Source organism: Dipteris shenzhenensis, chromosome 9 (genome assembly GCF_047967505.1).
Source record: "Dipteris shenzhenensis isolate YYH24624 ecotype China chromosome 9, Dip_SZ_1.0, whole genome shotgun sequence".
In the NCBI taxonomy this organism is placed as follows: Eukaryota; Viridiplantae; Streptophyta; class Polypodiopsida; order Gleicheniales; family Dipteridaceae; genus Dipteris; species Dipteris shenzhenensis.
In genome coordinates, this window is record NC_141604.1 from 38,329,042 (window position 1) to 38,354,964 (window position 25,923).

The 25,923-nt window shown below is 46.0% G+C and overlaps 1 protein-coding gene across 1 annotated transcript in view; it reads right to left on the minus strand.

The window, feature by feature from the left end:
• The window catches only part of LOC147898605 (mechanosensitive ion channel protein 10-like), a 153,966-nt gene that overhangs the window by 73,178 nt on the left and 54,865 nt on the right, over nt 1-25,923 (minus strand). Inside the window, exons 5-7 of the mRNA XM_087379203.1 lie at nt 9,741-9,983; nt 9,276-9,491; nt 9,048-9,079 (exon numbers count right to left, since the gene is read on the minus strand). Of these exons, the coding sequence (XP_087235329.1) occupies nt 9,048-9,079; nt 9,276-9,491; nt 9,741-9,983 (491 nt within the window). The remainder of the gene's footprint in view (nt 1-9,047; nt 9,080-9,275; nt 9,492-9,740; nt 9,984-25,923) is intronic.

The window sequence follows — 25,923 nt, forward strand, 5'->3', positions numbered from 1 at the left end:
AGAACTCAATGGGGTAGAAAGTGTTGTGTGGCGGGGGGTAGAAATGCTAAAGAAAAGATAGGTATGATCAGCCCCTGGAGGAAGAGGTGCTACGGTAAAGTCAGTGATGTGAGATGTGAAGGCAAGGGATCCCATGATGTAGTCCACAACACTGAAGCCTCCCCCATGTGGAAAGCACGTGAAGCCACCTGATGCAGGCCATCTGTCAAGACCATTATAAATAATGAGATCATGCATCCTGTCGAGGTCTAATAGGGCCTACCCATAAGATGTGAACGGTCCTCGTCTGTCAGCCGAAACTCGTAGCATACCTGTCTCCTCAAGGTCAATGTCTGGCAATAGAGTGGAATCATCCCTAAAGTCGAGGAGTGGTGCCTGACGAGTGTCTGTCCTCGCGTTGAAGTCCCCAACTAGGAGGACTTCTCCACGGCTAGAGAAGTCAACAATGGATTGATAAAGAGTAGCAAATGGGGATGTCTCATCCTCCCCTCGAATATCTCTAGCAAAGCGCGAGGTCTCGGGGGGAAAGTAGCAAACTGCAATAAACAAATCTTGGCTATCCATGTGTCGAATCCGGATCCAGAGAAACCTGGAATGTGGATCTCTCTGCTCCATTGATATGGCCCCCAAAAGTGTGGATCTGTAAAGCACTGCGACTCCTCCTGACCCTCGAACCCCTCTTGTATCCCTCGTCTCATCTCTGTAGGCAGACGCCCATGTATACCCGCTGACTACTAGTAGTGGGCACTCTGGACTCTGATGTGTCTCTGTATAAAAGACTATGTCGTGACTTGTGTAGGATTCCGAGAAGTTCCCTGGTTCTGATCATAAGGTACCATTGCAGTTCCAGATGGTACAGGATAGGGTCTCGGATGTCTGAGTCTCATAGACCCCGCCTCCGTATGCGGGAGGAGAGGTGGGTGCCCGACAGGGGCCTGTAAGGAGTCGTCCATCTCGTACTACTGCTCACTTCCCCTCCTTGCGGGCCTGATCCCGTTGCTGCAATAGAAAGCACCTCTTCTCAACCTGTAGTGGAGTGAGGTCCTCATCCATGGAGATCGTTGGCTAGGCTCGTAACGCTGACCTACGACGTAAAGCCGAAAGTCGTGTCTGGGCGTCATGGAACCGTATGATAAGGGGCTGCTCTCGGTTGGGGTCCCTCCCTACCTGCCATGCTCTCTCAATCCTGTGCTTAGTCGCTCATAGAGTAGTGGCCATGAAGGCCGTCGCATCTGCCATCGGTGTAGCCTCAGTGCGGGAAATCCCACGTACTCTGATGTTGAAAGCCTTGCTGGCTCTCTGCTGCTGCTCCAGGAGGGTAGCCGAAATGGTTACCCTTGCAGGTTCCCATTTGGCTATGTTGACCCATCTGGACGTCTCCTCGATGGCAAATTGCATGCTCGCAATCTGTGCCTCCACAACTGGGGTGCTCCCTGGGACTGTACATATAGCAGTGACCTCCTGTCGGAGTTGTGAGATCTCCTGCCGGAGCCCCTGAATAAGAGGTGACTGGCTTGTCTAAAAATATAAATGAGGGATTGAGGATCAAAAACTCGTAGGGAGAGAATTCTCACTTTTCTTGATTTTCACATGCTCTGGATGCAAGGAGGCACACTTAGTACACAATCTTCCTAACGAGACCTTGGATAATCAAATAAGATTTCATAGGTACACATATCCAACAAAATGCTTTAACTTGGGAGAGGAAGAGTACCAATCATGTTCAAAGGCTATCCAAACATGCTAGGTTCTAAAAGAGGTAGTGAATTTGAGTCTCATTCTATCCAGGAGACAGGGACATAGAGTCCTCTTCCATAGGCTCTAGACAAGATGATGTTAATAAAATCTTCCAATAAGGAATGGAAGAGATGATCTTCAATACACTAGATGAAAAATATTCAAGAATTAGGAATGTAGATATCCAAATGATAAACTTGGGGCATGGCCCAAGGACCAAAGGTAGGTGTTGTGAATATCAAGAGCGTGAAACATTCTCAAAAAATAAACTCACAAAAGTTGAAGAGAAGCCTCTGAGAAATTATTCAAGCGCTCTATGGTCACTCATGACTCAAAGTGAATTAGAACTCACATAAAAACAAAGGGAGGATGTGTGACTTTATGACAAAGGAGAGAAGAGAAGGGTTAAAATTTATGGGGCTCTCTTTCTTTAAGTTTATATGAGAGGGCTGACTGGGATAGGTGGCCCCCTTTCAAAGGATTACTTGGGCAGATGGGTTGAATAGTGTGCACAACTTAGAGAAGGGGTGAACTCGTGACTTTTTAGGAGACACCAAAAAGAGCGGTGGTGCGGCACTAGGCAGCATGCACAATTGGGCCCCCTTGTACCTTCACCTATCTAGCACTTCTCTCCAACCTATCTAGCACTTTGTCTTGGGGGGGGGGGGGGGGGTTCCTAACACTTCCGAAAGTATTACCGGAGGCCTAGGGCCACTGGTGCGAGAAGCGAGTAAGACATGCCATAGGTGTCACTGATGGTACGTAGGCAAGTGCTAGTCGATGGTGTCAACTATGTGCAAGCGGTACAAGTGCTGAAGTGATGTGAGCAAGAAGAAGACCAAAGCGGAACAACATCATAAAAGCCAACCCTCGACATGAACAGAAAAGAACTTCAACCACATGACACAGGTCCGTTGTACCAGGTGAAGGGAGAGGAGGGGAGAAGAACACAATGGAAAGAGATTTTAGAGTAGCGAGCAGAGATGGGGAGTAGCATAATTCATTAGAAAGCAAGATGACTGATACACCCGGAGGAGATACACACAAGGCGAGCTCTTGACTCTAGCCTCTCACTCCTTCACTCACGCCTCCCGCCCCTGCCAGAATGTCCTTCCCCCTTTCCCCTTTCCCCCTCTTCACCTTCTTCTCCTCTGCTCCACCCCCCGCTACCAATCTCCTTTCCTTCTTTCTATTGGATGTCTTCTTGCATCCTTGGCCATCCTTAGCCATTCCACCGTTTGTGGGCCGCTCTGCCCTTGATGACTTCCACAACACTCCAGCCTATTTTGGGTCAGTGAATCCCGTGATCCATGTGTTCTGGCTACCTCCTTCTCATGTTCCAAGCGGAGGTGTTGCTTCTGTGACAAAAGCTTGCAAACCTGGCCCGTAGTATTAAAGAGTAAGGCACCCATCTGAATGAAGCTGTCATCTATAATGCGCTGAGCCATACGAAGGGATCTTTTAGCCCATGCATACCTGTCCCGATAGGTCATTCGGTCAGCCATGTTAATGAGTTCGCCATATTCCTCGAAGGCTGCTTTCATCCCTTCTTGCTCTAGGTCCTCGAGAGCTGCCACTGGAGCCAGTGTGTCGATGTCTAGGTAGCAACTTGGAGCTCGGGATGCTTTCTTGTTGGAAGCGATTGTCTCTTGCAAGGGAAGTGTGAAAATTTGGTCCAGGTCCTCCTCCTCCATGCAAACAGGAGACCGCTTCCGCTTTAATGCATACAGCAGCCGTTTGTGTTCATGGCTCTGTTCCTCTATCTGGGCCTCATGGGTGAATAGATCTCCTGAGGAGGATGCGAAGTAGGTATCCAACATATCATTCTAAGGAAGTGGAGGACAATCAACTTGAAAAGGTATCTTACCCCCAGCAACAATAACCTCGCCAGATCGAGTTTCCAGTAGGTCCTGTTCAGCAGCCTCCATACTCGGATCAGGGGTCAGTCGTTGAGACACCCGCGGTGGTGTCTTCGCGTCACCAGTGGCTCCCAAAGTAAGATTCAAGTTCAATAACCTGTGTCGCTCTGATGCCTCTCCACCACGAGATCCCAAGGCAGAGGTCCCTACTGCCATAACTTCTGTCGATGGATCCCCCTGAGTTGTGGGGCCAATGTTCGTATCTTTGCACCCTACTGACCCTGATGAGATGATCGGAGGGGGAATGTTCATGACTCCGGGGGAGGTAAGTGGTAATGTCATGCCATGGTGGGTGAGACCTGAGGAGGGCAGGGGAGTGACTGCAAGGACATCATCAGGGAAATCAAAATCTGCCTCGAAGGGGATGGATGGAGAGGAAACTCCTGCATGAGCAACGGATGACAAAGCTCCAGAGGCTGGCCCAAGAGGCGATGGCTCGGAAACCTGTGCTGCAGATGTGGGTGGAGCAAGAGTGGGTATGGAGACTGGAGGGGAAGAGGGGATAGAGACTGATGCAGCAGAGGCCGAGGATGCTGGGGCCGCACTAAGAGCCAGTGGAGCTGATCTCGAGTGGGGAACCATAGGGACGGAAGGTGGACGGTGAGGAGAAGATGAAGTATGTGAAGGTCGAGGAAAAAGTGCAGGTGTTGCAGCCCGCCACTGGTGCAAGAGGTAGGTGAGGTGAGGTCCACAAGTACATGTGTGTGTGCCTCTACGTGTGCGATTTCGAATAGTGGCCCGGAATGTTGAATAGAAGAGGGATGCAAAATCATACTGAGTGATGGTGAAAAGAGCATTGAGAGCAAGACGGATACCTTTCGTGATGTAGTAATGCCCGGGTGCTGAATAGAAGCGAGTGAAGAAGTAGCGAGTGATCACTGCTTCTCTGCTTCCACCTTCCAAAACCTTTTTGAAATCATATTTTAGTATACCCTTGAATGGAAACATGCAACAAGGAAAGAAGATGTTGCATGCAAAGATTCGTAGGGAGATGAAGCTGGCACCGTGAGATGATGACAAGAAGGGGAGCTGAAGCAGGAAGGTGAGCTGATGACGAGGCGAGGCTAGAAAGGAAGCAGGAAAGGAAGGGGAGCTGATGACGAAGTAGAAGTGAGATGATGACAAGAAGGGGGGGCTGAAGTAGGAAGGTGAGCTGATGACGAGGCTAGAAAGGAAGCAGGAAAGGAAGGGGAGGTGATGACGAAGTAGAAGTGAGATGATGAGAGGAAGGGGAGCTGAAGCAGGAAGGTGAGCTGATGACGAGGCTAGAAAGGAAGCAGGAAAGGAAGGGGAGCTGATGACGAAGTAGAAGTGAGATGATGACAGGAAGGGGAGCTGAAGCCGGAAGGTGAGCTGATGACAAGGCTAGAAAGGAAGCAAGAAAGGAAGGGGAGCTGATGATGAAGTAGAAGTGAGATGATGATAGGAAGGGGAGCTGAAGCAGGAGGTGAGCTGATGACGAGGCTAGAAAGGAAGCAGGAAAGGAAGGGGAGCTGATGACGAGGCAAGAAAAAAGTTGGCCAGGTGATAACAAGGAGGGGAGCCAATGACGAGGTCCAAGAAGGAAAGCTGGCAAGGTGATAGTGAGGAGGGGAGATGATGACGAGGTCTGCTGAGAAGGGGATTAGCAACCAGGGTGACTGCAAGGAGATGGAGTCAAGGAGAACGCAAGAGGAGAGAGATGGAGCTTGAAAAGATGGAACACAATGGAGAGGTGGCACAAAGTGGAAGAAGAGAGGTGGCGTAGTGGGTTGGAGATGGCCCAAGGTGGCGCAGAGAGTGGAGATGGCGCAGGGTGTGGAGGTGGGCATGGAGCAGGAAGCTGGCACAATTCACTGGAAGAGGGGCTGCTAGGAGGTGGAGATGCGATCCAAGGCAAGATGGTGGAGCAGGGAGAGCTGCGTGCAAGCAAGAGGGGCTGCTGAGATGGAGTTGCAATCCAAGGAAAGGGCTGCCAGGAGGAGAAGATACGTTCCAAGGCAAGATGGTGGAGCGGGGTTGCCGGGTGAGATGTGTGCAAGCAAGAGGGGCTGCTATTGCTGATGGAGGGAGCTGCTGCAGGAGAATTCGCTGATGTAGGGGAGGCTGCTAACGTTGATGGAGGGAGCTGCTGCAGGGGAATTCGTTGATGGAGGGGGGGCTGCTATCGTTGATGGAGGGGCTGCTGCAGGAGAATTCCCTGATGGAGGGGGGGGGGGGGGGGGGGCTGCTATCGTTGATGGAGGGCCTGCTGCAGGAGAATTCGCTGATGGAGGGGAGGGAGCTGAGGAGAAGTCATGCCAGCAAGAGGGACGATTTGCTTGCTGCGTATGGTTTCATTGGAGGGGGACAGCCACGAAGACGCAACCAAAGAGAGCCAAATTTAGGAAGGTAAGCCAAAAATAGCATGAGTGGGTAGTAAGATGCGATGGATGACCTGATCCCAAGGATCTACGCTGAGTTTACCCAAGTGCTAAATATAGCACTGGTGGGGATTGGGAGGTGAGATGAAGGATCTACGCTGAATTTGGCGGCTAAATATAGCCCTGGTGGGAGGTGGGAATTGGGAGGTGAGATGAAGGACCTACGCTGAATTTGGCAGCTAAATATAGCCCTGGTGGGAGGTGGGAGGTGGGAGAAAAAGCGGTGTGGACAAGTGGTAATATTTGAGTGGATAATTTGAATATTCTACCACTTGAGAGATGGAAGGATGACTATTCTAGAAGGGTCCCATGGTGGACAAGGTTGGACAAGGAATAACCAAGGGTGGGTGAACTTAGTATGAACAAGGGGTGACATAGGTGTGAACAGGGATGACAGAGAAGTGAATATGGGGTGACACAAAGGTGAACATGGGACGGGTGACATAGGAGGGAGCATAGGTGAACTAGGGGTGAACTAGGAGTGAACATGGGTGACAAGAGAGGTCAACATGGGGAGGTGACATAGGAGTGAACAGGGGTGACCTAGGCGTCCCACCGTAATCGCCATCAACTGTCTAAGGGGAGGGGGGGGTCCTAACACTTCTAGAAGTATTACCGGAGGCCTAGGGCCACTGGTGCGAGAAGCGAGTAAGACATGCCATAGGTGTCACTGATGGTACGTAGGCGAGTGCTAGTCGATGGTGTCAACTATGTGCAAGCGGTACAAGTGCTAAAGTGATGTGAGCAAGAAGAAGACCAAAGCGGAACAACATCATAAAAGCCAACCCTCGACATGAACGGAAAAGAGCTTCAACCACATGACACAGGTCCATTGTACCAGGTGTAGGGAGAGGAGGGGAGGAGAACACAACGGAAAGAGATTTTAAAGTAGCGAGCAGAGATGGGGAGTAGCATAATTCATTAGAAAGCAAGATGACTGATACACTCGGAGGAGATACACACGAGGCGAGCTCTTGACTCTAGCCTCTCACTCCTTCACTCACGCCTCCCGCCCCTGCCAGAATGTCCTTCCCCCTTTCCCCCTCTTCACCTTCTCCTTCTCTGCTCCACACCCCCCGCTGCCAATCTCCTTTCCTTCTTCCTATTGGATGTCTTCTTGCATCCTTAGCCATTCCACCGTTTGTGGGCCGCTCTGCCCTTGATGGCTTCCGCAACACTCATCTTGTTTTGGGTCAGTGAATCCCGTGCTCCATGTGTTCTCCTGTCTATTCCATGCGCTCCTGACACTAGTTGGTTGTGAGGGTTGGTGCACCACCTATACCTCTTAACTGTTGGACTGCTTCCCCTGTGCACCAACGAGTACCGCCTGTGCACCTGTGCACTCTGCTGGACTGCTTCCCATGTGCACCATTACGCCAGCTGGACTGCTTCCCATGTTTACCAACAAGTGTATCCCGTGTACCATTGCGCCAGTACTTCCCTCTGATCAACTTTGACCATGGTGGGTCGAGGTTGAGGTTTGGCACTCTTCAGTCATGTATTGCTTCCGTCATACCCAAGTCATGTCCAAGTCAAGTCATGTCCAAGTCATGTCAAGTCATGTCAAGTCATGTCCATGTCAAGTCATGTCCAAGTCATGTCCATGTCAAGTCATGTCCATGTTTGTTCCAGAGTGACCAAGATGTGAGCATATGTGAACACGATGCGACTAGGTATGACCAAGGTCTAACAACTTGGCATGTTGCTGAGGTGACCATGATGTGACCTAGGTGTGACTCTTGGTGGGAGTCCCGGAGACTTTGAGTACAACACACTTCTCTCAGGTGCCACAAGCAGCGAACCCATCTTGGGCGGTGTCTTGTCTACCATCCGTCTAGGGTGCTCTACCCTTGACAATAAGCTGCCTCCATGATCTTTTATCATTTGACAACTACGTTGCCATGCCTAACAGCGTGGCTCTTGGCCAGTAAAGTTAACTAAGGCTTAAAAGCCTTGGATTTGGAGCTTGGGAGGCTGTTAACCCCTTCAGCTTCACAAATGCAAAGGGACTTCAAAAAGGATATGAATGGGGGCTTTGAGCTATAGCGCGCCTGCCAAAACAACAAGGACAACCCACAATGAGGGGAAGGGGGGGGGCGGAGGGTAGCTTGAGGTAAACACTTCTTCTCGAGTACGATATCATGAGGGGAGAGGAATTTCCTCCATCACTAAAGAGGACGGGAAGCGTGGGAGAGGAGAAAGAAGAGTAGAGCACATGCAAGATCGAGAGAATATAAATATACCCCTAAGTGAGCCCTATTAGGCACTTCACACATACCCTTAGCAATTTAGGACATGCCTTTTTACCATTCTTTGTTTACATAGGTCCTTACACGAGCATAGTGCAACTTACATTCTCAACATATTCTTCTCTGTCTGAATTGTGATCATGGATTACACCATAGTTGTATGTGCATCTAGTAGACAACATGTAATTGGTTCTATACCTAGCTTGTCATCTTGTTCTAGGGCTTGTTAGTTTGAAATACTCTCCCCTTTTCTCAACCTCATGAAAGATATCATATGTAGTAGCAATATCCCCTCCCACGGGAAAGGGGATGATGCAATAGACATGAGTTGGGTACAGTCAAAACAACAAGCGAAGACAGCAACTAAGGCGAATTTGTCTCATCCATTTACATGGCAAATTCCCACTATTAGAGGTGAGAAACTCCATTCCCCCTCTATCTTGTGCTCTCTGTCTACTTTTATTGGATGAAACTTTTCATTCCACTGGGAATTTGAGAGGAGTTTATGTTTGGTTACCAATGTTGAAACTGCCAGATTTTTAGTTGTTCTGCAAAGATTTGCCCTTTTCGGAAATTTCCACCTTTCTTGAGAACAGTTCAAAGTTGACAATGCACTTATTGAGCAAGTGCTGCTCTATATATTATGAACACTGATAATCTATTTGTTTTTATTGGAGGGGGGGAATGTATTGCAAAATTTGATATGATCCTTCATACAAAATACACCAAGAAGATCTTACCCAAGAAGAATGGTATTGAGGACATTCATCTCCTGCCGAAAAACCACCAAATGAAGTTCAGCATGTTGATTAGTGAAAGAGTTTAACATTTGCAACCATCTGCCACTCATGCATTTTGACACTATAATTATCACCACAGCAAGCAGATCATTGTCGAAGTATACAATCACTTAAGATTTGTGTATTTTTAGTTTCTACACAAAAGTACTCATTGGTATGAGCACTAACCTCTACCAGCATATTTTGTCCATCTACCACAACCCTGTCTCCCACATCAAACGGGTGTGTAACAAATAGAAAGATAAGAGACTCAAAAGTAGTCCTTGCAGCATTGCCAAATATAAACACAGAGGGCAGGAATACTGATGAAAAGAATACAAGAAGCTTTGAAGTTTCCACTCCAAAAATGAGAAAGAAAACTATGATAAGAGCTATGGTCAACACCTGTAGGTCAAAACAGATTATGTAAATGAGAAACATTTTTCTCTGGCAGATAAATCAAACAGTGCATTGCATGTAGACAATCAAGATACTTCTGAGAGCAAGGATTGTTCCTTATGATGCCTGCTACTTACTGTACGGTGCATTTATATTTGGTATTGCATTCAGGAATATTATTACACACAAAGAAAGATGTGGATGAGACGAATTTTAGATTAGAATCCCTCTTTTCAAAATGCTGAGTTATCTTACAGCATTTAGAACTTTGTGTAGCTTTGCAACAACAGTTCTGTTGTCATTCATTGTTAATGCAAGAGCTCTGCGTTCCTTGTAGACACCTACAACCCACTTTGCAAGCGATTTCTTGGTTATCTCTCCAGATTCTGTAGTTTCGAACAGAGAGAAAGCCCTTGCTGTCTGCTCCTCTGGTAGAAAATATAGGAAATCTTTTAATACAAGATACTTCTGACCAGGCCTTGCCATGTTGTAGAATATCTGAAAGGAGAGGGAAAAGCTTTATGCTTCATGACCGCGCATACACATATGTATGTATCTCTCTCTCTCTCTCTCTCTCTCTCTCTCTCTCCACATTATGCCTTGGTACATGTGGATACTACACCCATTATCAAAAGCTTTAACATAGGGATGAAATATCTGGAATGGATGGATCTTGACATACACCTTGAACATAGGGAGCAGAAATTTTCAGCACATGCAGGAGGTTTTAAAGTAGACCCAGACAAACACCAAGTTTATGCAGACACTTTGGATGCAAAGCTGAGAGCAATAACCAACCCCACATGGACAGCCTTGCAGGAAGCAATACTTGCCTCAGCCACGCAAACATTTGGAGCAGCAACTACAAGAAAAAAGAAACAGGTCAAAGGCCTACCACACAAGAAATGGTATGACGAGGAATGCAAACAACTACGCCAAGAGCTGAAATACATACTGGATGCAGATAGGCATAAACAACTGGAGAAGACATACAATGCCCTCACAAGGAAAAAGAAAAGAAAATATATTTTGGAAAGAGAGAAATCTGATTTGGTCACTTTCATCAAAAATCCAAGAAAGGGCTGGAAACAAGTGGAAGGCAGACGGAAACAGGTCATAGGGGATATATCAGATGCAACCATGCTTAATTATCTTACCAAGTTGTACAATCATGCACTCGCTACTGAAATGGGGAAGGAGGATCTATCGGTCACATGCACTAGTCCTTTCACCTTTGAAGACATTGAAGTTGGACTAAAGAAGATGGCTAATGGCAAAGCATCAGATCACATGAAGAGGCGGAATTTGTGAAGTGGACAGGAGACCGAGCAAGAACATGGCTCTCACACATCCTAACACATGCTCTACACCATGGTTTCCCTCAGGGATGGAAAGAAAATTGGGTCCAACCTTTACACAAAGGTGGAGACAAAAATTCAGTCACAAATTACAGAACTATAATGGTCAGCTCTACATTGGCCAAGCTCTTTTGTACAGTGCTTGAAATGAAAATCAGCTCATGGGCAGAAGAGGCACAGAAAAAAGCCACTGGACAGGCAGGCTTTCGCAAGGAGCACAGGACAGCCGACCACCTTATTACATTAAGGGTCCTCATGGATGAATGCAGACAGAGAGGACACACTCTATTTTGTTGTTTTGTGGATTTCAAGAAAGCATTTGACACAGTTCCAAGAGGAGGATTATGGAAGAGAATGCAAGAAATAGGAGTCCCTTTGGCCTTAAGGGTAGGCATCTCTCGCATCTATGAAAAGGTATTATGCCGACTCAAACAAACACAAGGTATGTCTGATGTATTTGAGAGCAATATGGGAGTGAAGCAAGGCTGCCCTCTATTGCCTACCTTGTTGAGAATATGCATTGACCAACTGGAGGAACTCATCAATGAATTTGCAGTAGAGAAAGGGTTGCAAGGACCGCAATTGGGGCTTTGGACAATGCTATTGTTGTTATACGCAGATGATGTCGTTCTTTTTGCATACAATCCAGAATCTATGCACAAACTTTTACAAGTGCTTAAGACTTTTTGTAGGAAAAGCGGGCTGCAAGTAAATGTCGGAAAAACAAAGATGATGGCAGTCTGTACCAATCAGCCAGAACATCCCCCTGAGATCACCTTTGATGGACAGATCATTGAGTATGTCAGCACCTTCAAATACTTAGGGGTTGATATCCCGGCAGATCACAGATGGTGGCAATGTATACATAGAAGGATGGACACTGGTTGGGGGAAGTACTACAAATAAGAGACTGAACAGCAAGGCCTTGAATGTCCTCGTTAGAGGACTAACAGTAGGCAACACCCCTCTAGCAAATGCCGAAGCATTGTTCACCAAGATGGGTGTCAACCTTACTTGTGAGATAGCTTGGAGAGTGGGCAAGGCTGATGCACCAACCAGGCCATTGGTAGTGGGATTCTGGACAGCAATGAATAGATCCACCCTCATGAGTATGAAGGCAACATTGAAGGCTACTAGGACATATTTGAATGATGATCTCACACTCTTGCAACAACAGCACCAGTGGGAGGGGATGGCAGGTGTGATGGCAGCAAGACGAGAGAAAGCGGGCTGCCTACAAGGATGGGAAAGTGATTATTCGAGAGAGAGCAGAAAGGGCAGAAAGGGAAAGGGGGACACATTATGGTGTCGGGCCTATGGGACAGGGGCAGAGTCAATTGTGTATGGCGGTGTGGAACTGCAATGGCACCCTTTGGTCTGATCCAAGGGGTTCCTCAGAGATCTACATTGACAGAGATGTAGTATTCTATACTGAGATATATGAGAGCCCAGAAAGAGGGCTACCCACAGGGATAGGATACACCTAGGAGTCGGCTCACAAGAGGGAAATGATAAGAGATGGTGGAATATAAGACTCTGGAGGCGTGGTAGCTCTTTTCATGTCACATCTGGCCATATATCTGTGATGCGGAAGGAGAGCAGTGTTAGAAATGAACCAAACAGAGGGTATCCCGCAGCGGAGGACTAATAGAGCATCCCAGGAATTCACACAGAGGTGTTTTAACTTTACTTGTTTGTACTCAACAAACATGCGTGTGTGTGCAGGCCAGTAAGTAGACAACGCTCCACAAAAGATATAGAACCAACCAAAATACCGATAGGACACAATACAGAAGAAGTCTAGAGCCCAATCAAATTGTAGTCCTCTATCCTTACCCCAAAAGGTGTTGTCCTACTACCTCCATGACACTTCTAGATCCTTGAGCCCGCATGCTCCTCGTCGAGCTTCTGTAGACTTAGTCACCGTGCCTGATCCCCGCACCTTAATGCCCTGACTGCCAGCCTAGGTGTGCAGCCCCCTTTCAAGCTCTGTCTGCAGCTCTCCAGCCCTTCTTTGTACTCCTAGATGTAGGCCCAAAGATGCTGGTCTGCTGCTCCAGTCTGCTGCCTGGAGTGCTGCTCTGGTGGAAGTTGAATGAGGCCCCAAGGGGCCCCTTTTATAGGGCTGGAAGCCCCCAAAATAGACTGACCCAGTAGAGGCAAAATGCTCGACCAAACAACCCCCTACTAGCCGACTCACTCGTTTGTAAAACCACCCAGGTGAGGGCACATTTGCTGAGGTATGGCTGGCCCTGCCTGGCCATGTGGCACCCTGCCACTGGCCCAGGCAGTCCCGCCCATCCCCCGACCTGATCTAGGGTTCTTTCAGCCCCAAACTGTTCTCCAAACAGGTACCTCCTTCCTCTGCCAGTCCCGCCATCTGCCAGGCTTGGTTCCAGCTCCTGAAGGCCTGCTCTAGGTCCGTATAGTTCTCCAATCCCTGCAGCCCCTCCGTACAAATCCGTACAGATTTTGCACATCTGTTGACATCATCTGCCATGTAGGCGCCCTGCTCCAGGCTGTAATCCCTGTGCAATCATGCTCCAGCCAACAACCTCTGGCCAGACACGTGGCACATCAATACCCCTGTTGTCCACCATGGTGGCTCCAAACTGCCAGGTATAACCTCTGTTGTGCTGCCCACATGGCAGCCCATGTGCTGCCCATGTGGGAGCCCCATGTGCATTCCTTTTTTTGTGTGTATTGCTGCCCACATGACAGTCTCATATGGGGGCTTATAGATGGGGAGGTGACCACACCAGTTCCAACACTCCCTCTCACTGACACATTTGGCCTGATCCCAATTTGTTGATGAAGATGCTCAGTAGCTCCCATGTCATAGCCCTCTAGACGTTGCGGTGTCGATGTCACTTCCTGGCCTTTCATCCAGTGGCTCCTACTACACCAAGTCCGGTCCCATCCAAGCAAACCACCACTTCCTTTAGTGACACACCCGCCATCGAACTCGAGCACTCCAAGCACCAACATCCCCCATTGTCCCCCTCATGATGGTGATATCACGGAGTTTTCTAGGTAAGGGGAGATCCTCTACTAGGTCATTTCAATGCACATACGGCGAGCACACAGGTGGGTCTACTTGGTTTTGGATCAAATCCCCTCAAAGTACCAAAGATGGACTCAATTGAGCTTGGGATAGTGAGACACTCTGAGGATGCACACAGGTGACAAGATATGGATGACACTTATTGGAGATGTAGTACATGACTTGATCATATATAACGGTCTCCAAAGATGGCTGCTATCCAGAGGGCTCACATGCTTTCCACATGGAGGAGGGACAAGTATAGTGAACTACTTGATGGGTTCCTCATCCTTCGTGTCACGGGTACATGACTTTACTTTCCCTCTCCCCCCACTTGGCAGCGCTAACCACACCTATCTGGCAATCAACATCTCAACTGCCAATGCCAGCCACACGATGGGACCCTCCTGCCCCCACCCGTGCCAGATAAACTTTGATCATGCCATGCACTTTATGTGAGCCAACTGCCCCATGAGCTACCAACCTTCCTAGAGATGATGCTAGACCTTGGACACTCTTGTATCAATGGTTCAAGATGCGGCCGCTAGATCCTTCCCCACGACTCGATCCACAACACACTATCCTACAGGGAAGATGCCCGAGAACCTATGGTTTGATGATGAGTGCCGAGAGATCAGGTCTCACCTCATACGTGAGCACGCTCTAGGGTGGCTCAGAATGCTTGAGACACAACCCCAACCCTAAAGGGTTTGTATATCACATCGCTTGACACCGAAAAAGAAGGCTTTCCTCTTGCATAGGATGGATGAGGTGATCTGATACTTTTGAGGAGGGGACCCCACTATTACGTGGGGGCTTCTCTCTTAGGGGAAGCTACCTATCCCCATGACAGATTTAGATGTCTGGCACACTTACGTGACATCGCTGTATGATATCCTAATGCATGCCCCACCTGACTTGTCCTCTCTGTCCAGGCCCACCAAATCCATCTTATTCGTTGCACAGAATGTGAGAGCTGCGTTATGTCGGCTCTACAACCGGAGAGAGCCCAGGACTGTGAGGGGCTGTCTCGATCTTAGTGCAAATATTCAACCATGATGTATCCACGCTTTCCCCCCTACTTGGAGTACCACTACCACCATGTCGATACACAAAGCAGAGGAACCCATGGACATGGTTGCAGGCCATCTTTTGGTGGTTCTAGTGATGCCCTATAGGCCATGGTATGTGCCTTGTAGGCATAAGTGTAGGCACTTATAGTGTAAGTGTCCTATGTGACACCTAGGACACTTCGTCCTAGGCCTAGATACAAGTACTTTGTACTTGTGTTTAGGAACCTTATCTATCAATCTAAGTTTGACATGACTTCTCTTCGACTCGTCCTGTACCTGCACTCTCACTCTCTCTCTTCGTTTCGCATCTTCAGTGGTATCAGAGTAGGTTTTGCTCTAGCCCTCCAGCTCTCCTCAGCCCCGAGCCTCCATTGCTCATTAGAGAGCTCTTGACCTGTTTTGAGCATCCTTTTTTAGTTGCAATTTGCTCTCCCAGCTTCATCTTGTACATTGGACAGCTCCTTGATCGTTTTCAGTTTGAGGATTGCAAGCCAATCTCTACTCCAGTGGACCCTGGCTTCAAATTCTCAGCTCATGATGGGAGCCCACCATGTGATATCACTCTTTATCAGCAGGCTGTTGGATGCCTTATTTATTTATGTCACACCAGACCTGACTTGCAGAGTATGTAGTATCTCAGCTCAGCAGATTCATGCACATGCCCAGTTCACAGCATTGGCAGGCAGTGAAGAGAGTCTTCAGATATCTCAGAGGCACTCAGGATTTAGCCCTCTTCTATGGTGATCAGGGTTCACTTACCATGCATGCTTACACGGATAGTGACTGGGCAGGATGTTCCGACACCAGAGTGTCACATACTGGCAATTGTTTTTTGCTTGGCAATTCAGGTATTTCTTGGCTCAGCAAGAAGCAACCGACAGTTGCCACGTCTAGTTGTGAGGCTGAGTACAGGGCAGCCTTCACTGCTACAGTAGAGTGTGTTTGGCTTTGACAGTTACTTACAGATCTTGGTATTTGCCACACATCCTCCACTATTGTCTACACTGACAGCCAGAGTGCTTTGGCCATTGCGCGTAACCCAGTGTTTCATGCGCGTACCAAGCATATTGAAGTTCACTATCATTATGTTCGGGAGCGGTTGTCAGCAGGAGACATAGAGTTGTCCTATCTTTCCACAGAGGACAACATCGCAGATATGTTTACAAAGGCACTTCCTCGTTCCAAGTTCGAAGTCTTCCGACAGGCTTTACACTTGGTTCCCTTTGTTACATGATCTGACATTCCTTGTACATTTATAGGTGGCTATATCCTTTTGGATGAACATGTGCCACCATGACCAGAAACTACCAAGTATTCTAAGACGTTTCCAGAGTACTTCAGCCCATCCCATGGAAGGCGGTTTGTAGGCCATCTTTTGGTGGTTCTAGTGATGCCCTATAGGCCATGGTATGTGCCTTGTAGGCATAAGTGTAGGCACTTATAGTGTTAGTGCCTTCTATGCCACATAGGACACTTAGTCCTATGTGACACCTAGGACACTTAGTCCTAGGCCTAGATACAAGTACTTTGTGCTTGTGTTTAGGAACCTTATCTATCAATCTAAGTTTGACGTGACTTCTCTTCGACTCGTCCTGTACCTGCACTCTCACTCTCTCTCTTCGTTTCGCATCTTCAATGGTAACTACCTCACTCTCATGATTCATCACACATTGGCCTAGATTTATGGATCAATACTATAGAGAGACTACGCAAAGACACAAGGACATGGGGCTTGGAGACAGGCAAGATTCTAGAGGCAGCATTTCACTCTTTACCATATCTTCACTCTATGGGCCGTCATCGAAGAGTCAAGACTCAAGATCGAGATCCCAAGTAGTCTACTCTTGCTTTGTAGAATTTCGAAAGGCCTTTGACATAATCCCATGAGCCTGCATGATTAGGAGACTCTAGGAGATGCAGATTCAAGGAGGTTATGGTCTGGGAGGTGATGAGCTTATGTAAAGTCAATCAGAGGGAGCCCCTGGAGGACTGTCACATTGGAATAGGAGCACGGTTGGAGTGAAGCACGGATGCCCCCTCTCAATAACACTCTTTCGGACTCTACGTTGATGAGATCACGACTTTCATTGATCGCCTAGGAGGTGAGGGATCCTTGCTTGCTGATTTGATAATACAGATACTATCATATGCAAATGCCATAGTTCTCATACCTCTTCAACGACTAGTCTACTGAGACACCGAGAGGCCCTAAAGATGTTTTGCAGAGAAAGAGACATGGCAGTCAACCTTAGCAAGACCAAGATTATGAGTTTCAACACCTCACAGACAATACTTCATCAACATAGCTTCACTTACCATGGGGAATCGGTGGAGATCGTGCAATCATACACGTATGTAGTCACGGGCCAGGTTTCACAATAACTCATGCAACCAGGGCACAACTTACATGAAGGCAAGGAGCTCTAGCTCTGCTAGAACAAGAGTGCTTTCCAGCACATCTTCCAGGACCCTTCAAGGAAGGGATGGCTATTTGATACACTTGTGAGGCCGACAACCATGTATGCAGCACCCTTCTGGAGGGAGTAACCTATCAGAGACCGATCCGTGGGGATTCAAGAGGCTACAGGTGATTCTATGGTCTAGGATAGTTTGAAGTAAGCCCTCAATTCCTCTCATCAGATCATAAAGGTATAGTTCACCATGACAACACTCCTCCAGTTGATGCCATCTTCGAAACAATGACATATCATCTCAGGGTTTGAACTTTGCCGAGTTGAAGACTACCAAGGTTGGCACTAGATTCATCAAGACAACTAACCAAGAGAGGGGTTCGCACGGCCTGCTATGCACACATATCTAGATGGTTTGCCAGACAAAGTATTTAGACAGACCACCTACCCCCCTTCCAGTACAATTTGGATACCCCTTGTCCCTCAAGATGAGATCAACCATATCATTCAGCTAGATCTACTCTAGATCTATACATCACAGACTTGGGAGAGGAGGGAAAAGTTCCCCACTAAGATCCTCTTCTACAATGACCACTTCTTGAGGGTATCAGAGGATCCAGTGATTATTAGACCCCAGTATGAGGAGGATAGACGGTTGACACAGGCATTGAGGATTGCTATTGGACAGATGCGTGTCTCATTCCTTCAACTAAGGATCGAGGCAGGGAGAGCCATAGCATGCCTAGAGAGCAGTGGATCTGCAATTATGCACACTGGTGAAGGTGGAAACAGAGAAGCATTTCCTATTTAATTGCCTAGTCTACTGTGAGATCTAAGGATAGTACCACTCTCTTTCAAGAGGAACAGGTTTTGGGCCACTCTCTGGGCTGATCCACATTCATAACCAGGTCTGTCTTGGTCTCTATCTAATGGAGGTGTGGTGACACAAGAGACCCTATTGGGGCATATCAGATAGTAGGAGGTGGCAGTGCTTCAGGAGACAATGATTGTTCAAGCAAAGCAACATGTCATAGAATACTATGCATTCGTGCTAGCCTCAAGACATAGTGGAGTAGAGGGGGAGGAGATAGTAGCTGACATGACGATAGCATGGATCAGTGGGAAGAGACGACGCGGAGCAGTGGCACCAGAGACACGAAGACCGCATACGATGCATAGGTTGACCAGAGCTCATACGATGGGGTTCATCAGCCCATCCTGGCTCTACTCAAAGGGGACCATCCAAGCCGAGGTGGCACCCTTGATGTGGATCATCTAATACGCTCCTACGCTCCACTAACGTATAAGCTGTTCCAATATACCTTGTCTACGATCAATCACGGTGCAGACACAGATTAATCCTCCAAGCCAACCTCGGTGGTTGCAAAACTCAGAATCCCAAAATTACGTGAAAGCTCCTGCTTGCAAAGTTCCACCGAGCCCCAATTTCCTAGATGGATCTAGTATGTCACACGTCTTCATTCTAGGTTACCTCCTAAATGCATCATTTACCCCTCTCTTGGGATATCATTGAAATCATTTGCCCCTTGGCACATTTAATGCATTTAGACCCCTTAGCCTTAGATCCACCTAGTCTTGTGCCATGTCACCCTCACCAAAGACCTTGACCTTGATTCCTTTTTTATCATTTACGTAAAGCTTAAACAAATATAATACAAACATTGATCCTTTAAAGGAAAATGTCGACTGACCCTTCCGAGGTCATGTTGCCTCAACTTCAGCGTAACATTCCTTCCCTCTTCAGGCATCAGTGTCCGTAACTGATATACGGATTTCCAAGTAGCTTCTGATAGAGGTAAACCATTCCATGCAACCAACACCGTGGGTATCTTCCGATTGCATACTTGCATTGTTCCTCAGTCCATGATTCTTGTTGGTTTGCATCCTGCATTATCCTCTATCTCCTGAAACAAAACAACACCCTCGATTAATGAGTCACCTGTATGCAAAAATTTCTTTAAACGAGAAACATGAAACACTGGGTCCACCTTACAACCCTGTGGTAATTCTAATTCATAGGCCACCTTGCCTATTCTTTTTAGAATTAACCACGGCCCACAATATCGGGGTGATAACTTAGCACACTCTCCTGCAGTCAAAGACTTAGAGTGCGAAGGAACTCTGAGAAAAACTTTTTCTCCTTCCTTAAATTCTCTAACGGATCTGTTTTCATCCGCATACGCCTTAGCTCTATCCATAGCTTGGCAGATGTTAGCTCTCGCAAGTGCTAGCATCTCCCGCATCTGAACTACAAAGTTCGCCGCACTAGGCACTTTCTGAGGTACTCCAACTGTAGTTGGATTTGCTGGTCTATAACCATAGTTCAACTCAAACGGACTAAACCCTGAGAGGAATGTTTTCTATCATTGTAGGCAAATTCTAACAGTGGCAACTACTTGTCCCATGTATGTTGCCTCAATGACACATATGCTCTAAGCATATCCTCTAAAATTTAATTGATTCTTTCCGTCTAACCATCCGTTTTTGGATGATCCCCACTACTCATTCCCAACTCAGTCCTTAGTGTCTCAAACACCGCAGTCTAAAAATGACTAGTAAATTTGACATCCCTGTCTGACACTATGGATTTGGGCTTCGGTACCGAATTGTCAAGTTTAACTCCTACATGAGTTCTGCCCACCTAGCTTGGCGGCCTCTCAAGTCAAGTTGTTTACAAAAATCTTTCAGAGTATCATGATCAACATCAACATAAAACTCTCACCCATATAAATAATGTCTCCATGTTTTCAGAGCATGGACAACAGCATACAACTCTAATTCATGACTTGGCCAATTTTGTTGAGAGGGAGAAAGCTTCTTGCTTTCAAAGGCTACTAGCCTTTCCTCTTGGAGGAGAACTACCGCAGTGCCACTTGCATCGGTTTCAAGGAAAAACGGTTTCTAGGAATCAACTATTTTTAACACCGGTCCCGAGAGCACATCTTGTTTTATGGTGTTAAAACTCTCCTGTTAATTCTGTCCCCATATAAAAGGTACTTTATCTGAGGTCAGACTAGTCAATGGCGATACTATTTCGGAATATCCTTTGGTATCCCTTCAATAAAATTGGACAAATCCCAAGAATGATCGCAAAGCGGTTAAATTCTAAGGGATTGGCCAAGTCAGTATCGCAGCCACTTTCTTTGGATCCATTTCTACCCCCTCAAGAGTAATAATGAATCCTAAATATTCAAGTCTTACCATACACAGTACGGTTTTCTTTTTATTTACATAAAGACTGGCTTTCCTCAAAGTATTGAACACTATTCTTAAGTGTTCGTGATGCTCAGCAATACTTTTGTTGAACACAAGAATATCGTCAATAAAATGTACTACAAACTTTCCGATATACGGACGTAGTAAATTGTTCATAAGCATGACGAATGTAGCTGGAGCATTGGTAAGTCCAAACGGCATTACAAAAAACTCATAATGTCCAAACCTGCTTCTAAAAGCGGTTTTATGCACATCCTCGGCTCTAATACAGATCTGATGGTAGCCACATTTAAGATCTATCTTACTGAAAATTACGGCCCCATGTAATGCCTCTAGCAAATCATCAATCCAAGCCATCGGATACCTGTGCTTAATAGTGATATTATTCAATGCTATGTAATCTATACAGAGGTGAAAAGTATCATCTTTCTTTTTTTTTAAGATCACTAGCGAAGCAAAAGGTGAGAAACTGGGTTGAATCTGCCCCATCTTGAGGTATTCTTCCAGTTGTCTTCGTACCTCCGTTTCTTCAGTAAAACTTAACCTATAGGGAGGTCTATTTACAAGTTCTATCCCCAGGATTAGTTCAATCTTATGCTGAACATTCCGCTCTAGAGGTAACCCATAAGGTAACTCATCCCTAAAACAATCAGAGAACTCCTCTGCTATTTGATCAGCCAACTTGGCCATCTCTCCATTTTGAGTAACATCAGTGCTAGCTAAAGGACCGTCAATCGGCTTTACCGATGCTGTACAAAGAAACAAAAACTCTTCTTGAGCTTTTCGAACTTCCATTACGGAAACCAACGGTCCTTGAGCTATATCTTTTTCACCTCGTAAGACATACAGCACATCATTCATCTTGAATTGATAAATGTGCTTTTTCCAATCTATGGCTGCATTCTTCCTAGAATGCCAAGCCTTACCCAAGGCTATGTCTGCGTGAGCAAGCTTTGTCATTTCAAAATCAAGCTTCTCTGCATAGTCCTGAATTCGAAGCTCCAACTGGGTAACCCTTTGGTCCCATACTTTAGTTGAACTTCCGTCTGCCATTCTGTCTGTGTATGCATAGTCAGATGGGCTAGTCTTTAATTTCAGCCTCTTTACAAGCTTGGAGTTAATTACATTGTGCATTGATGCTGAGTCAAACAATACAATGACATCATGATTGGCTACTTGCCCTTTCATCTTAATTAACTCCGTATCGTTAAAGGCTGTATACCCCGTTGCTACAGGCTTTGATAGGACATTATCAAGTGCACTAGTTACTCGCTTAGCATTAGACACACATAACAAAACAGGTACTGACCTTTTAGAAGATCCCGCTAGCTGAATCTGCATCTGTTCTGCTCTAGGACTTCCCTCCATTTCCACGTCACATTCTGAGATCACCATCTCAGCCATCCGACAATCCTTGTTTCGTGGACAATCTTTCCACTGATGAGGCTGAAGGCATCCAAAACATAAGCCTTCTCTCCTCGCTTTTTCTCTTTGCTATGGGTTCAAAGAAGACTTCGACCAAGCCCGGGCTGCCATTGGTGTTACTTTTCTTTTCATTCCAATGGTGGTACTTGGTTCAGGAGTCTCAACTGGCTTAGCCTGCTTGGCTTGACCACTAGGCTGTGAGGCACTCCCTTTGCTAATCCACTTCTTGTTAAACCCAGTTTTCTTCGGGTACTCATACCGAGTCCCAACCTGCACAAACCCACTTGGTCTGTTCCCTTTGGCATCTTCATAGTTCAGGGCTATGGCAATTGCTTCATCTAGCGTGTTCGCATACTTAGCCCGAACTTCCATCTTGATCCGATCATTCAATCCAAAGATAAAATCTTTTACCCCGATTGACTGAGGTAGAGGTTCATAAACTTTCATTACACTTTCTCTTCACTTATTAGTGTATCCGCCACTGATAAATTTCTCTGACGAAGGTTTCGATACTAATCCCAAGTCGGGATGCTTCGTCAGGAGGTAAGAAGTGTTTTCTAAATTCTTTTTTAAACCCCTCCTAAGTAGTGGATGCCATTCCATCTTTCTGTTGTTTTATCCACCACCTATCCGCTGCCTCATTAAACATATGGATGGCCTTGCGGATTTTCTTCATATCATTCCTGATTTCACAAATGGCGAAAGCCTCATCCCATTTGTGTAACTAGGTCTCTATGATATCGGAACTACGGTCAGACATCCGACCAGAATACTTTTCTTGCCTATAATTGGCAATATTAGGTACCTTAGCCCTCCTAGGCTCGACCGTATGAACATTGGTTTCAGGCTCCATTGGAGATTTACCTCTCTCTTCTCGAGATGGTCTAACAGACATACTATGAACCATTTTCCTGAGCTCGGATTGCCCTACATTTGCTTGTAACTGTTGCCCTAAAATCTGTTGCAAGGCATCCTCCAATAATGCAATTCTACCAGATAGTGTATGGCCTGTTGGGCGTGACACCTGCGGGGTTGGTCGGACTCCTGATTCAACGAGATCCACCCTAGAAGCTTCTTCTTCAACTTCCATTTAGGTCAATGGGTGTTTTTTAAATAAATAAATAAAACACCGCCTGAAACTGTATTTACAAACTTTTCTATCTCATAACCACAAAAGGTGTCTAAACAGGCGTAACCATCAACTGAAAATAACTGAGAATCAAGATGAATATCTTTTCCCTATACTAGGGAAATATCTGCAATCTCAAATAACTCAAACACCGAGGGCAAATAAACCATCATATACCCCAACAAAACTTAAAAGGCATAGAAACTCCCTGGTCATATTCCTGCTGCATGAAGAGATCAACTTGTCCCAATTAGCTGGTTGTTGTCGGCAATGATAGACCAAATCCTTGGAGCATTGCAGAGGTTATTGGGGAAAAAACCTCCGATAGAATTCTCACTTATAATAAGGCGTGAAGATTTGGGAGCTTCGCAAATGATTTGGGGATAGCGCCACTCTCTCCATTATTACTCAAGTCCAGAATTTCAAGGCCAGATAGATACTAGAAATCTATTGTTGTGTAGCATGCTACATCATCAGTTGCACAATAGACTTGCATCTTCACTGTGTTGTATTCTGGGGATGATGGAAAAATATCTCAAGACCTTCACTGGAATCATCTCCCCTAGCAAGTCCTGTCTATAGTTGTGCTCAATACTCTAGATAATTAACCAAATCGCCATACTCATGACGAAACAAAATACAATCATTAGGGCAACCGTGGATGGTGTCATAATCATAGTCACATGAAAATCCGTTTCATCTTGTTCGAAACCTCAAAACGCAAGACAGACGAAACGTTTCGAAACAAGACAAAACGCTCTCAACAAAACCTTTGTTTTGCCCAAATCAAAATATACGTTTTTGCCCTGTTTTTTCTAGAATCCATATGCTATTAAGTTTTGACTCCATAAATACTAAATGTCCTAAAGCTGAAACTTGAGAAAGGAGATTGAACGCTTGAATTTGAAAACATTTGAAGAATGTGTGTATTTTGAATTTCCTTTTTAGGTATCTTGACTTGTATTTCTCTTTGTTCACTCTAAACTTGAATATAGCATATCTTATTTGCCCCTATCCTTATATACATTCAGTATCATCTTGAAACCTATCCAAACTTGAGAAAGGAGATTGAATTTAAATAAATTTAAAAATATGTTTGTGTTTTGAATTCCGTTTTTAGTGTCTTGACTTGTATTTCTCTTTGTTCACCTAGCTTAAATATAGCATACCTTATTCGCCACTGTAAGGGTATATATTAAGTATCCCAACCATTGTTAACATCTTCTTTGCTTTGTATCTAGAATGGTCAAATCTTACGGGCACGCTTGTTAGAATTATTATTATATTCTAGCGGTGACCAATGTAATGTAATAAGTCCGTTAGGGGCACTTTTCCCTCATTTGAGATTTTTCCCCCTAACCACAGTTAGTTCACTAACTACGGTTAGTGAAGGATAAGGTTTTGTCACTTAGACAAAACCTTTCCCTCTTGTTGTACCACTTCACTTCATCTATTGCAAGCACAACATTCAGCTCTCTTGCTCTCTCACTCTTTTTCTAACATTTGGTATCAGAGCAGCAAGACCTTGCTCCTAGCTCCCTTGCCCGCAAGCTTCATGCCTAGCTACCCTACTCCCTACCCCTGCTCTCGTCCGTACAATCTGTACGGAATCCCTACCAGTCCGTACACCCGCTGTACTAGTTTCGTACATTCGCCGTACGACGTCCGGACCGCCGTACTGCTTTCGTACACTTACCGCGTATACCTTATGTACACCGTCGTACTGTTGTCGTACGGACTAGTTCCGTACAAATACACAGTCCGTACATGTTTCGCACGCGTTACCGTACTTTCGTACTGCTCTCCGTCGTTTCGTACACCGTACATTGTACGTACGGATTTTCGTACATTTTGCAGCTCGTGTACTTTTGGTTGGCATCTACATTTCTGTTCAGGTACTAGAGCACTTGTTTTCTGGCAGGCAGTATCTGCAGATAGCCATTGTTTGGCTTAGATCTTGCAGAGAATCTGGGGCATTCTATATTTGTGGGCAGACATTGCAAGTTGTCCACAATTCGGGGCTTTTGCAATTACACTGCAATTTTGCAGTGAAATTTGGGGCTTTTGCAGGCAAAGTGCAATTTGTGCAACATTTGGGTCTTTCAGACCATTTGCCCTCTCTTGTATGCAATCTCCCACAAGAAATTGGGGCTTTTGCATTTAGGTTGCAATTTTGCAGGTAAAAGAGCATTTTGGAAGTTTGCAAATAGTTTTGGACTCAGTGTGAGTAAATTTATAGAGTTTTGCCACTTTTTTGCAGATTCTATTTGCAGATTTTTGGGCATTGAGCAGAGTATTGTGGTGCATTTTGAGCCTTTGATAGGCTGTGACAATATTTGTCACTAAGGGCAGATTTTCTTTGGCAAATTTTATTTGTGCATCTTGCATCCCAAGAAGGGATTTTACTTGTTCAGTTTGCTGTATTTCTGAGTTTATCTAGCAAAAATGGCACAGAACAACTCAAATGAGGTGTTCGGGGTTCTCACACAGGAGGATAAGTTGGATGGCACCAACTAGTCCTTGTAGAGTTTCATGGTTCGCAATATCTTGGTTGGTAGAAATCTTTGGGATTATGTCAATGGAGATGAAGAAAGACCAGATACAATGCCTATACCTGTCACTCCTACAGCTGCAGGCAGGGGTAGAGGTACAAATACAGCACAGGTGATTGGAGCAGCCGCTCCAGGAGCTCCCACAGCAGAGCACAAAAGATGGGACTCTAGAGAAGCACAAGCTCTTTTAGTAATTTCTCTTTCTGTCAA